We start from the raw sequence: 14,983 nt of genomic DNA, 5'->3' as shown, positions 1-14,983 counted from the left end.
TCGATCCCGGGACTCCAGGATCATGACCTGAGCCGAAGGCAGTCGCTCAACCAACTGAGCCACCCAGGCGCCCTCATCGGTTGTATTTTGTTTGTTTGGTTAAAAGGCCACTTCCAGCAGTCTGTCAGTTTCATTGTTTTTAATCCTTGGAGATCTTCGTCTTGAAGCTCTCTGTCGGACTCCATGTCTGACAGGTTGCTCCTCCGGCTTCTGCTCAGCTGCGGTCCTGGGGTTTCCCTCAACTATTCCCCCACATTGTAGGAATCTTAGCAGGAAGTACTTAAGCAGGTCAGCATCAAGTCATCCTTCCTTGAATTGTGCGTGAAATTCCTGGCCTTCTGGCCTCGTCCCTGTGATTAGGTCACTCTTTTGATATATCGAAGACAATGTAGGCCTAGTACCTCACTTTGTTCTTACCAGTCTCCTTGCCCAGGGGAGGCCCCCTTCCCCCAAACTCCAGGCCCAAGAAGGGGGCTCTCATAGCCATCACGGACTTCCTTGATGCCATTGGGCACCTCTGATTCTGGAGTTTGTTATCCCTTAGATGCTACATTCTTGGGCCATCTTGAGCATATAGAGGAAGAGACTACAAAGTCATAAGGACCTGGGGTAAAACCTCACCTGCTCCTCTCGCTTGCTGCCTAACCTTAACTTGCCAGTTAAGTCTTATTTTCCACGTTAGAAAAGTCCAGGGATCACACTACCCCATTTAAGAGTTTCGAGGAGATTAAATGAGAGGATATATAGTAGGCATCTAGGATAGTTCCCGTACAGAAATACTAGCTCTACTCTCCATTCCTTATGACCTTGCCTCTGATCCCACCATAAGCAGCTTTCTTTGCATTTTCACCTGGCCTTACTGCTTCCTTTGGACACACTGACCCTCCGTGCATCTGTCCCTGGGTCTGTCTCTGGCACTACCTGCCTCTGCCTCTCTCATGCTCTGACACTTCCCTTTGGCCCACTTAAGTCGAGTTTTATTTATTTATTTATTTTTTAAAGATTTTATTTATTTATTTGAGAGAGAGAATGAGAGATAGAGAGCACGAGAGGGAAGAGGGTCAGAGGGAGAAGCAGACTCCCCGCCGAGCAGGGAGCCCGATGCGGGACTCGATCCCGGGACTCCAGGATCATGACCTGAGCCGAAGGCAGTCGCTTAACCAACTGAGCCACCCAGGCGCCCGCTAAGTCGAGTTTTAAATAGAGAACCTGTCTTGTCTTCCCAATCCTGCTACAAATTAGTGGGTCAAATCAGTACTTAATCCCACGTGCCATCTTCCTTGGCAAAGAGTATTTTCTAGCTCAAAGATGTCTTCTGATAAGAGGGATGAAAACGAAATAGATATTGAACAGTTTTGCTTTATCCTCTGTCAATATTACACCATCAGCCCCAAGCATCATGCCTACACCTACCTTGTTCTTTTTTTTTTTTTTAAGATCTTATTTATTTATTTGACAGAGAGAGAGACAGCAAGAGAGTGGAACACAAGCAGGGGGAGTGGGAGAGGGAGAAGCAGGCTTCCTGTGAAGCAGGGAGCCCAGTGTGGGGCTCGATCCCAGGACCCTGGGACCATGACCTGAGCCAAAGGCAGATGCTTCACCACTGAGCCACCCAGGCTCCCCACCTACCTTGTTCTTTTTCTCACTCTAAATATAGATTAAAGAGACCTTTTCGTTGTCCTTAACTTATTTTGGCAAGGCCCAGCTCATCCTATGCTTTAGTCTTCCTCACGCCTTTTATACGAGTCTGTGCTGCCCATTCTGCGTTTGTTCTTGACTGAATGGCCCTTGGTCCAAGTTCTCTGAAAATCTTGGCTTTACAGGGCTCCTTGTGTACCATACGATTAGCCCTTTGCCCACTATTTTTACTCTTGTAAATTATAAGTTACTTAAAAGCAGGAGCCATTTGTAAATTTCTTTCATTTTTCCCCATGACATCAAGCATAGTACCTCTCCATGAAGCAGACCTCAGTATAATATTAACCCAACTTATTTTTGTTATTATACACTAAGGTAATTCTTAGTGCCTTTGTTAAAAACATCTTTAAAAGGGCGCCTGGGCGGCTCAGTCGTTGGGCGTCTGCCTTCGGCTCGGGTCATGATCCTGGGGTCCTGGGATCGAGTTCCGCATCGGACTCCCTGCTCAGCGGGAAGCCTGCTTCTCCCTTTCCTACTCCCCCTGCTTGTGTTCCCTCTCTCGCTGTCTCTCTCTGTCAAATAAATAAATAAAATCTTAAAAAAAAATCTTTAAAGCCATTCTTTCTCAAACATATGGAAATGCAAACTTCTTTCCCATAACTGGCCCTAAATATTAAGGCTGACTATACATTAATTACTATTTTTCTGCACTTAGGCAAAAGAGAGCTGGGAATTCTGAACTCTGTCTCCTGTATTATGAAGAAAGATATTCAGTGGTATTTTACAACTTTTGAGCAATTAGAAAACAAAACTAAAACTTCAGTTTTGGTTTTAATGATAATTTCTCAGTTAGGACCTAGAGAGGAATAAATCTGTTGGATAATAAACTTGAGAGGCTGGAGTCACAATTTAACTACAATTTTACAGACTTAATAGGTTGTAAGTTAGTTATGCATAGGCCATAGGTAACATATGAGGAATTTAAAGACAATGAACAGTATCTGAACTTATTACATATATATTTAATGCTGTGGTTTGCAGGTCACAAATGAATTATTTGTCATTTGGGTTCAACTTGAAAAAGATTCTTCACATTTTGGAAATATTTATAGGTTATGAGGAGTGACTACTGATTGTTATCAATCAGAAATGAGGATTAATCACCCCTAAACTAAGAATGGAAACAAAATTTATTAAGACTTTGTCCATAATTTTCTATTACAATATTTATTCTCTGCAGTTTTGCTAAACATACTGCCTTGAGTGCTTAAGTGTTTGTGGCTGTGGATACACCAGTGATTTTGCCACTGTCTCTCATTCAGTCCTCTTTATTTATTTTTTATTTAAAATTTTAAAAATGTTTTATTTATTTATTTGAGATAGAGAGTGAGAGAGAGCAGGAGCAGTGGGGAGAGGCAGAGGCAGAGGAAAAAGCAGACTGCCTGCTGAGCAGAGAGCCCGAGGATGACATTGCTGGGCTCAGTCCCAGGACCCCAGGATCATGACCTAAGCCGAAGGCAGACACTTAATGCACTGAGCCATCCAGGTGCCCCTCATTTCGTCTCCTTTAAAGATACACACCCCAGCTCGTTTACTAGTAAGCACTACCCTGATTATTTGGTTTGCTTCTCATAACCTGAAAACTCAAAAACCTACATATGTGTGTGTGTGTGTGTGTGTGTATACACACCTGAGATATATATATATATATATATATAACATATATAGACACACACCATACATGTGTGTATATACTAGTAAAGTATACTTATACTTGATACCTATGTATAATATCTATGTAAATATATATATGTATCTGTATATAAAGTATACTTATATTTATATACTTGATATATATATGTATCTATATATATGTATATATTTACTTGAGGGGAGAGTAAAACTTCCTTATACCCTCAGAAAGTAAGATTTTTAATATTTTGGAAGTCGGGATGGTGAAGGACATAGAACTTTCAATGTTTGTCCGCCCTTTAGAACTACACATGCCCTGATCTACTCCAGGCTGGATTAGCTGTCTCTCCTACGTGCAGCTACAACTCTGTGCTTTTCTCCACCACAGCACTTACCATATTGTGTTATGGTTTTATACTTACTTGTTTATCTCTTTTCCAGTGGGATCCCAGTGAGGATAGAAGATGTGTCTTTTATCCTGTATTCTTAGCAACTACCAGATGTATGTAGTAGCCACTCAATAATGACAAATAAACGGACGGATAAATAAGTTACTTTACTTTTAAATTGAGCCAGTCCCTCAGGTGAGTAATGCTACACATACAGACATAGGCCTCCATAATTTTCCAGATTTAATCATTAATAATATGTTGCTCATCCCACCAGGTATACCTTCTTAAACTGCATCAAAGTACCCCAGAATTCAGAATGGGAAACCATGATCTAGTGCCCCGCACAACTATTTTTTTAAATTTTATTTGTTAGTCACCATATATTACATCATTAGTTTTTGATGTAGTGTCCCATGATTCATTGTTTGTGTGTAACACCCAGTGCTCCACGCAGAATGTGCCCTCTTTAATACCCAACACCAGGCTAACCCATCCCCCCACACCCCTCCCCTCTAGAACCCTCAGTTTGTTTCTCAGAGTCCATCGTCTCTCATGGTTCATCTCCCCTCTGATTTCCCCACCTTCATTTTTCCCTTCCTACTATATTTATTTATTTATTTTAAACATATAATGTGTTATTTATTTCAGGGGTACAGGTCTGTGATTCATCAGTCTTACACAATTCACAGCGCTCACCATAGCACATACCCTCCCCAATGTCCATCACCCAGCCACCCCATCCCTCCCACCCCCCCACTACTCCAGCAACCCTCAGTTTGTTCCCTGAGATTAAGAGTCTCTTATGGTTTGTCTCCCTCTCTGGTTTCATCTTGTTTAATTTATTTCTCCCTTCCCCTATGATCCTCTGTCTTGTTTCTCAAATTCCTCATATCAGTGAGATCATATGATACTTGTCTTTCTCTGATTGACTTATTTCGCTTAGCATAATACCCTCTAGTTCTATCCATGTCATTGCAAATGGCAAGATTTCGTTTTTTGATGGCTGCATAATATTCCATTGTATATATCTACCATATCTTCTTTATCCATTCATTTGTTGATGGACATCTAGGCTCTTTCCATAGTTGGCTACTGTGCTATTGTGGAGATTGCTGCTATAAACATTGAGGTGTACATACCCCTTCGGATCACTACATTTTTATCTTTGGGGTAAATACCTGGTAGTGCAATTGCTGGGTTGTAGGGTAGCTCTATTTTCAACTTTTTGAGGAGCCTCCATACTGTTTTCCAGAGTGACTTCACCAGCTTGCATTCCCACCAACAGTGTAGGAGGGTTCCCCTTTCTCTGCATCCTCACCAACATCTGTCATTTCCTGACTTGTTAATTTTAGCCATTCTGACTGGTATGAGGTGGTATCTCATTGAGGTTTTGATTTGTATTTCCCTGATGCCGAGTGATGTTGAGCATTTTTTCATGTGTCTGTTGGCCATTTGTATGTCTTCTTTGCAGAAAATCTGTTCATATCTTCTGCCCCTTGCACAACTATTTTTAAGCAGCTGGGTTGGTATTAGAAACATGGAGACTTTGTAGGTAATGTACACAACAGTGTTTTGGTAGACCAAAGTGATATACAAATTCAAAGCATTTGTAATTATAGGTTAGCTGTAAGCTCTAGGCCCCTGAAAGATAAAAATTTTTTGTTTAATTTTGAATAAACTTTATTTTTTAGAACAGTTTTAACTTTACAGAGAAATTGAGTAGTACAGAGTTCCCATATGCCAGTACCAAGTCTTACCTATTATTAACATCCTACATTTATTTTTATTTATTTATTTATTTATTTTTTAAAAGATTTTATTTATTTGACAGAGAGAGACATAGTGAGAGCAGAAACAGAAGCAGGGGGAATGGGAGAGGGAGAAGCAGGCTTCCCACAGAGCAGGGAGCTCGATGTGGGACTCGATTCCAGGACCCTGGGATCATGATCTGAGCCGAAGGCAGACGCTTAACGACTGAGCCACCCAGGTGCCCAACATCCTACATTTATCTGATACATTTGTTATATTTAATGAACTGATACTGGTACATTATCTTTAACTAAAGCCCATGGCTTATACAAATTTCTTTAGTTTTTTTTTTTAAAGATGTTTATGTATTTATTTATTAGAGAGACAGAGAGAGAGAGAGAGTGAGAGCACTATCAGTGGGGGGAGGAGCAGAGGGAGAGGGAGAGAGAAAATCCCAAGCAGACTCCTAGCTGAGTGCAGAGCCCCATGAGGGGCTTGATCCCACGATCCTGAGATCATGACCTGAGCCGAGATCATGACCTGAGCCGAAACCAAGAGTTGGAAGCCCAACTGACTGAGCCACCCAAGTGCCCCCAGATTTCTTTAGTTTTAACCTAATGTGTTTGTTCCTCCACCCAGGATCCAATCTAGGGTACCACATTATATTTAATTATCATGTCTCCTTGGATCCTCTTGGCTGTCAGTTTCTCAGGCTGTCCTTGTTTTCATGATCTTGGCCATTTTGGGTATACCGGTCAGGAACTTTGTAGAATGTCCCTCCATAGGAATTTGTTTGATGTTTTTCTCATGATTAGACTGGGGCACAGGCGGAGTTTTTTGTAAGGAGACATAATCTAACATGGTGGTTATCAACTTTTTTCTGCTTCTACGTTGGGCATATGTGTGGCACACGCCCATGAGTAATCTCTCCCATTTATGACAGATGCAGGGGTGGAGGCACAGTGTTAGGAGCACTTAGGAAACTTTCTGGATACATATATAGATAGTCTAAAAATGTGTCCCTCCCTGTTCCTGTTTAGAAGGACCATATTTGACTTTTAGAACTTAACAAAATAATGATCCCATAGTACTTTCATCTCTGGAAGACAGGTGTAACTCTAGAAATTATAATAAATTGTAGAGATATTCAGAATAGGAAATCATTGATTATGTAAGTAACATTTAATTTCTGAACAGACTTAAGAAAGAGGCTGTATTTTTTTTTAAGCTTATATTTATTTATTTGACAGAAAGAGACACAATAAGAGAGGGAACACAAGCAGGGGGAGTGGGAGAGGGAGAAGCAGGCTTCCCACGGAGCAGGGAGCCCGATGCGGGGCTTGATTCCAGGACTGTGGGATCATGACCTGAGCCGAAGGCAGACGCTTAACCAACTGAGCCACCCAGGCACCCCAAAAGAGACTGTATTTTTAAACTTATGAAAAATTACAAAAATACAGAAAAGTTGAAAGATGAGTACAGTGAATACTTGTGTACACACCATTATCTGGATTTGACGAATTGTTAATGTACTTGTATTGTCTTCATTCACCTCCATCTTTCTCCTTTTTTTTTTTTTTTTTAGAGAGAGAGAGTGTGAGCTTGGGTTGGGGGAGGAAGGGCAGAGGGAGAGAAGGAGAGAAAGAATCTCAGGCAGGCTCCATGCCTAGTGTTGAGCCTGATGTGGGGCTTGATCCCAGGACTCCGAGATCATGACCTGAGCTGAAATCAAGAGTCAGACCTTAACTGACTGAGCCACCCAGGCGCCCTTTCCTAAATCTTTCAAAGCAAGTACTGACATTATAACACTTCACTTTTTAAAAATTTATTTATTTATTTATTTATTTATTTATTTATTTATTTATTTATCTGGAGAGAGCTAGCAAGCATGCAAACAGAGGGGAGGGGCAGAGGGAGAGAGAGAAGTAGACTCCTGGCTGAGTGAGGAGCCTGACCTGGGGCTCGATTCCACAAAGACCAGATCGTGACCTCAGGTGAAACCTAGAGTTGTACACTCAACCAAGTGAGCCACCCAGGCGCCCTTATTTATTTATTTTTTAAAATATTGCTTTACTTTTGGGGTGCCTGGGTGGCGCAGTCAGTTAGGTGTCTACTTTTGGCTCAGGTCATGATCTCAAGGTCCTAGGATCGAGCCCCATGTCGGGCTCCCTGCTCGCAGGGAGCCTGCTTCTCCCTCTTCTCCCTGCTCAAGCTCTCACTCTCTCTCTCTCTCAAATAAATAAATAAAATCTTTAAAAAAAATGCTTCACCTTTTTTTCATTTTTTTATTTTTAAATTTTGTATTTAAATTCAATTTAATTAACATACACTGTAGTATTAGTTTCAGAGGTAGAATTCAGTGATTCATCAGTTGTATAAAATACCCAGTGCTCGTTACATCAATTGCCCTCCTTAATGCCCATCGCCCAGTTACCCCATTCCCCCAGCCACCTCCACTCCAGCAGTGCTCAGTTTGTTCCCTGTAGTTAAGAGTCTCTTATGGTTTGCCTCCCTCTCTGGTTTTTTTTTTTTTTATTTTAAGATTTTTATTTATTTTTTGACAGAGAGAGAGACAGAGAGAGAGGGAACACAAGCAGGGGGAGTGGGAGAGGGAGAAGCAGGCCCCCGCCAAGCAGGGAGCCCGATGTGGGGCTTGATCCCAGGACCCTGGGATCATGACCCAAGCCGAAGGCAGACGCCCAGCGACTGAGCCGCCCATGCGCCCCATCCCTCTCTGTTTTCATCTTTATTTTTCCTTCTCTTCCCCCATGTTCATCTGTTTTGTTTCTTAAATTCCACATATGAGTGAAATCTTATGGTATTTGTCTTTCTGTGACTGACTTATTTTGCTTTGCATCATACCCTCTAGTTCCATCCACATCATTGCAAATGGTAAGATTTCATTCTTTTTGATGGCTGAGTAATACTCCTGCGTGTGTGCGTGTATTTTGGCAATTGTGGATGTTGCTGCTATAAACATTGGGGTGCATGTACCCCTTCGAATCATTGTTTGTATCCTTTGGATAAGCACCTAGTAGTGCACTGCTGGGTCATAAAGTAGTTCTGTTTTTAACTTTTTGAGGAACCTCTGTACTGTTTTCCAGAGAGGCTGCACCAGTTTGCATTCCCACCAACAGTGTAAGAGGACTCCCCTTTCTCCACATCCTCGCCAACATCTGTTGTTTCCTGAGTTCGAACAGATACTTGCATACCAATGTTCATTGCAAAAAAATGCTTCACTTTTATTTTTTTATTATTTATTTATTTATTTATTTATTTATTTATTTAAAGATTTTATTTATTTATTTGACAGAGAGAGACACAGCGAGAGAGGGAACACAAGCAGGGGGAGTGGGAGAGGGAGAAGCAGGCTCCCCGCCGAGCAGGGAGCCCGATGTGGGGCTCGATCCTAGGACCCTGGGATCGTGACCTGAGCCGAAGGCAGACGCTTAACGACTGAGCCACCCAGGCGCCCCTATTTATTTTTAAAGATTTTTTTTTTTATTTACTAGACAGAGAGAGACAGTGAGAGAGAGAACACAAGCAGGGGGAGTGGGAGAGGGAGAAGCAGGCTTCCCGCTGAGTGGGGAGCCCCACATGGGGCTTGATCCCAGGACCCTGGGATCATGACCTGAGCCGAAGGCAGATGCTTATCCACTGAGCCACCCAGGCACCCCCAAAATGCTTCACTTCTAAAATCTAAGCATGCATCTCCTGAAAATGAGGACATTCTTCTATAAAACCACACTATAATATCACACCAAAGAAAATGAGTTTCCTTATCATCATCTAATACCCAGGTTATGTTAAAATGTCCCCAGTTATCCCCCAAACTATCTTTCATAGCTATTTTTTTGACTCTGATCAAGTTTCATGAATTGTATTTGGTTCTTTTCTTTTTTAAAAGATTTTATTTATTTGTTTGAGAGAGAGAAAGGAGGGGCAGAGGGAGTGGGAGAGAGAATCTCAAGTGGACTCCCCACTGAACGTGGAGCCCAGCTCAGGGCTTGATCCCAGGACCCTGAGATCATGACCTGGGACGAAACCAAGAGTCGGACACTCAACCAACTAAGCTACCCAGGTGCCCCTTGGTTATTTTCTTAAGACTTTTATCTGTAACAGTGCTCCTTCACTCTCTCCTGTCTTTTCTTTTCTTTTCTTTCTTTCACAACTTTTTAAAGAAACTGAGCCAGTTGTCTTGTAGAGTGTTTCACATTTTGGATAGGTTTGAATTCCCCTATGGCATCATGCAACTTGTTGCTCTATCTCCCGAATGTCCTGTAAGCTGGAAGTTAAGTCTAAAGGCTAAATTACATTCAAGTTAAATACTTTTAGCAAGAATACTTCATAAGTGATGCTGTATACTTTATACTGTATCCCTCAGGCTACATTTTTTATTCACTTTCTTTACTAATGTCACTTATCTCGTTTGTCTTCATTTATACTACTTTCTCATCACCGTTTTATTCTCAGATATGCATTTTGATCAAATATGTTCAACACGATGAGTCCTCCTTTAATAATACCCTCATCTTGGGCTGTCAGTTTAGAATTTTCCCCAGCTCCTGGGGCAGAAGCAAAGAAAAATCAGGCTCACTATGATAAAGCTGCTGAGTTTCATCTGTTGGGCCTTGTCTTCTCTCCTGGAACTATGCTCTCCCTCCCAGCACCAGCGATGCACTACGTCTTCAAGATCAGCTTTCCCTGAGTGATGTTTTCTATGTAGATACCTCCTTTCCCCTTCTGCCCTGTAAAATTAAAATTTCTGTCTTCTCACTATACCTTTAGGCAGGTTGTTCCTTTCTTACTCTAGTTAATCTGATGAACAGGAAATTGTGAAAATCAGGTAGTACAAAGTGCTATACAAGAGCAAATCGTGGGCGCCTGGGTGGCTCAGATGGATAAGCGTGTGCCTTCGGCTCAGGTCATGATCCCAGGGTCCTGGGATCGAGTCCTGCATCGGGCTCCCTGCTCCTTGGGAGCCTGCTTCTCCCTCTGCTTCTCTCTCTCTCTATCCCTCTGTCTCTCATGAATGAATAAATAAAATCTTTAAAAAAAAAACAAGAGCAAATCGTTATCATTTAACACATGTCAATAGTTCAATGTAGCGTTCCCCAAATGGGTTTCTTCTATGGGATGTTAATGGCTATTAGGCAAAACAAAACAAAGAACCCCAACAACTTAAGAGGTCAAATGACTTTGGGAGATGCTGAGCCAAAGTTACACAGGTTTTGGGTTTGCTTATTTGTTTAACTGCAGAAGGGCACAGTATGTAGGCTTGTCTAAACTTACTTGACTATGGAAATCCGCAGTCCTTAGAATCTTTCTTAGTGTTACTGTTCCACAGGAATCACCATCAATGGGATACCTCTCACACCTCATATCTGTGTTTGCTCAGGAGCCTTGAGGATAGAAGACCCTACCTACATCTACCTTTAAGGGATGACTCTGTACGTGGGACTTTTATGCACCCTGGCAAGCTGATGAAGAAAACCACTTGGGATAGGTAATTTCTTTCAGGATCCCCAAATAAATTGCATAGGACAAATGGTTTCTAACCTTCATCACCACAGAAGCATCCAGAGCTACTGCTAAATGTTCTACTAATATCCCTTCTTTTGTTAAAATTTTTTTCTAATTTTTCATGTTTTTCCTGTAAGTATGTAAAGGTTTTTGGAAACAGGCTCTTTCAGTTCCTGAATTTGTTAGAAGGAAATTAATTATTCCCTAGGGAAAAAAAAGTATAGGCACTGACTGAAAATCTGAGTAACACACAAGTAATATGCAAATTAAATTATATATATATATATAAAGGTACACAGTATAGTCAGAGGCCTGGGGGTGGGCTTTGAACAGCGTTTTGAAGAAAAAGGAAGAGAATAGCAGACATAGTCACGGAGATAGGCGAGTATTGGTAGCAGTAGGAAGCAGAGTTGTTAGGTTGGAGAATACCTTTCTTTTCAGAGAAGTGAGGGCTTAAGGACAAGAGTAGTGTTAATAACAACCAACAGAGCAGCTTAGATTTGATATGAAAATTAAAGATCTAGTGCGGGTACTAGAGTACTTGCAAAGGGGAAAGGCAGAGGGAGCCCCACAGTCATTGCCAACCAATGCTGGCTTGGAGAATTTCTTCCTGAAATTCTCTCCCCCTTGTTTTTGAGTTAATACTTTCCTAGCCTTCTCTTTCTAATTCTCTAGATGCTCTTCAGTCCTATTATTGTTAATAAAAACAAGTAAAATAAGTTTTCATAATTATAGCAAACAGCTATATGGGTTATTATGTACTAAGAATTGTGGCCAGCATTTTGTTATCTTCCTTAATGAACCCACCCTTGTGAGGTAGTTATTCTTATCATCCCCATTAAAATGAGAAAACTAAAACCCAATAGTAAGTTGTCACAGAGATAGTAGATTGTGGAATCCAAGCATATGCTCTTAATTACTATGCATGAAGCTTTGGCATTATTCAGACTTCAAGCCTTCATCGTTTTCTTCTTAAGGTCAAATCTTTGTGTTTACAATTTCTTTAACCTTTCCTTATAAATTTGTATGCCTTATCGTGTTTTCATTCTTGCTGATTTCTTGATGTACCTTTAAAATGTTGCATTTCCAGGGGCGCCTGGGTGGCTCAGTCATTAAGCGTGGACATTCAGCTCAGGTCATGATCCCGGGGTTCTGGGATCTGCCCCATATCAGGCTCCCTGCTCAGCGGGAAGCCTGCTTCTCCCTCTCCCCCTGCTTGTGTCTCTCTTTCTCTGTCAAATAAATAAATAAAATCTAAAAACAAAAACAAACCGTTGCATTTCCAAACTAGAGACTCATCTAAGTAGACCAGGAAGAAATACACAGAAGTGATGCTAGTGTGCTTCTCATTGGATCCTATCAGCTGTTGCATGATTTTGATTTGTCCCATTACTGATGGCACTTGACCACTTGATCAAGATGGTGACTGCCATCTCTCTGCTGTAAAATTACTCTAATTCCCTTTGTGATGAATAAGAACTTTATGGGGAGTTAATTTGAAAGTATGTAAATATTCCAGTCTTTTTCAAATTTTCAGTTTATGTTTATTTACACCTGTATGGTTTCCTGTGCTATTGAGTGGGTTACATTATCATTTTTTATTTGGAAGCTCAATTTGTCAAAGATTTGGCCAGTGGGACACAAGTTGGCCTGTGTCCTTTTGACGTGCCCCATCAGTCTTTGAGCATGTCCTTATTTTCTGGCACTAGAGGCTCCAGGCTCATCCTGTACTTCTCTTCTCCAGCCCTGAAATCAGCCATTTTGCCAAAAAGGAAAAATGAGAATGGTATTGAGAAGCCCAGATCTGGGCTAGATGTACTCATTGTTTTGTTTTGTTTTGTCACTACTCCCACACTCTCTCAGTATACAGAGTATATATGTATTTACACACCTATATAAATATTGATGCCTCCATTATCAGTCCACTACCTAAAGGTTCATTCTAGTTTTTTTCCATTGTAACTCTCTTTTTCAACAGTAAGAAATTTGATTCCCATTTCCCTTACTTACTGGATCAATACCCTTGTACATAACCGATCTCTCACCCTGATACTGCCCCCTCCTCTGCTTGGCTGCCCTTTTCACCTCCCCATGCTGACTTCCCAAGGCCAGATGGTCCCTCCAGCAAGGTGAGGAGAGCACTCTATACCAGGCCACTTACCTGTGTGGATGCCCTTCTCACCCCAAGTCCAACATGACAGCTTTGGCTGCCTCCCCTTCCCTTACACACTGCTGTGCTGTCCCCCTACACACATCCTCTACAATGTATTTTTTTTTTTTTTAAAGATTTTATTTATTTGACAGAGAGAGACAGCAAGAGAGGGAACACAAGCAGGGGGAGTGGGAGAGGGAGAAGCAGGCTTCCTGGCAAGCAGGGAGCCTGATACGGGGCTTGATCCCAGGACCTGGGATCATGACCTGAGCCAAAGGCAGATGCTTAACGACTGAGCCACCCAGGCGCCCCGTCTCTACAATGTACTTTTAAAAATACGTTATCTCTTTTGCTTGTTATAAGACTTCTGTGAGGGAGTTAAGGAAGCTATTATCATTGAGCAGCTCTCCAAGGATCTAGTTCAAGAGAAATGGAGTGACTTGCCCAAGTTGTACAGCTTATAAAAAGGAGGGTCTGAACGGTGGGCTCTTTCCACTCCACCAATCTATGATGCCTCTAAACATATGCCAATATTACAGTAACTTTTCCTTTTTCTCCGGTAGAAATATGTTTCAAACGTATTCACTTCGTGGTCTACTCTGATTTCCAGGTGTTTCTTCCTGCAAAATATGTACCAGGTAGAAAAAGGATTGGGTGCATAATCAAACTGAAAGTTAAGCTCCAGCTTAGATCTGAGTCTTCAGGCAAGTTACTCGCTTTCCTCAATTATAAAAAAAAGGTTGGATCAGCAATTCTCTGCCTGGGGCTGCGTGAGATGGGAGCTGTACGGCTTTCCCCGATGTTAGAAATGCCTGCGCAATTCAGCTACAAACATCTCATTCAATAATCCTTAACATGCCTTCCAACTCGCGTAGTTATGATTCCAAGGCATTCTTTCTCTACTCAGTATTTGTTAGCTGTTTTTATTCTTATCAATCTTACCCTTCATTCAAAAATATTTATTAATGGCCTATTATGCGCCAACTACCGTATTATCCGGTTTCTGTAGTATTCCTTTTCCGAGGTGTCACTGCCATTTAGAATTTTGTCCCTATCTTCCAAACTTGGGACTCGAAAGCATTCGCATCTAAGTCGTGTTATTTATGACACGCCAGGGACCTCTCCAGTCCTTTCTCCACCAGCCACACTCCACTCTGGTCCTTCTCGGCTCGCAGACGTTAATGAATTCCTCTTGGGAACCACCTCCTTCACCGATCAGCGGCTCCATCAACACTAATTCTCCTAGCCAGTCGGTGGCAATTGAGGTGGGACGTTTTCCGAAGTCTCAGTGACTCCCCAGAACACTCCTGCACCTCGGCAGGGCGCAGCCGGCTCGGCGTGCTGTTAACCCTCGGCTCCGGCCCACGGAGGTCGCGGGGCGGCTGCTAATTGTCTAAGGAGTCTCCCCTCGTCGGGAGGTGGCCCTCGCAGGGATCTAACTTCTCCGTTTCCCCTCTCAGGGCACAGACGCAGCGTGTGCCGCTCTTCACTGCGCAGGAACTTCCCCGGCCTCAGCTTTCACTCAGAAACGCCGAAGTCGGCTCTTCGCACGCTCCCGCCGTCCTCCTCCTGGGGCCGCGTTCCCTGCGCTGCCGCGCGTGTCCTCAGGGAGCCTCTGCCTCCCTCCGCCTCCCCCGCCCCGCGTGCCCTTCAGCCGGTCCCTCCGCCCGGCCGACGCGAGGGGAGCGAGGCGCGCGCGCCGGCGGCGGGACGACGTGCGCGAGACGCACGGCCCCGCGCGGAGCGCCGGAAGGAGCCGGGCAGGAGCCTCGCGCGTCGTGTGCGCGCCGCCGCCCGCCCCCCCGGCCCCGGCCGCGACCTCGCGCGCGCGCATTGG

At 42.8% G+C, this 14,983-nt stretch overlaps 1 protein-coding gene across 1 annotated transcript in view; it reads left to right on the top strand.

Annotated features, from left to right (window-relative positions):
• Positions 1 to 14,983, top strand: part of KDM7A (lysine demethylase 7A) — a 110,157-nt gene that overhangs the window by 9,010 nt on the left and 86,164 nt on the right. Inside the window, exon 2 of the mRNA XM_073899273.1 lies at positions 10,870 to 10,977. Within this exon, the coding sequence (XP_073755374.1) occupies positions 10,937 to 10,977 (41 nt within the window). The 5' untranslated portion in view covers positions 10,870 to 10,936. The remainder of the gene's footprint in view (positions 1 to 10,869; positions 10,978 to 14,983) is intronic.

This window comes from Callorhinus ursinus, unplaced genomic scaffold (genome assembly GCF_003265705.2).
Source record: "Callorhinus ursinus isolate GAN/ISIS: 27379988/994484 unplaced genomic scaffold, GSC_fseal_2.0 scaffold12, whole genome shotgun sequence".
In the NCBI taxonomy this organism is placed as follows: Eukaryota; Metazoa; Chordata; class Mammalia; order Carnivora; family Otariidae; genus Callorhinus; species Callorhinus ursinus.
This window is presented reverse-complemented; position numbering and strand designations above follow the sequence as displayed.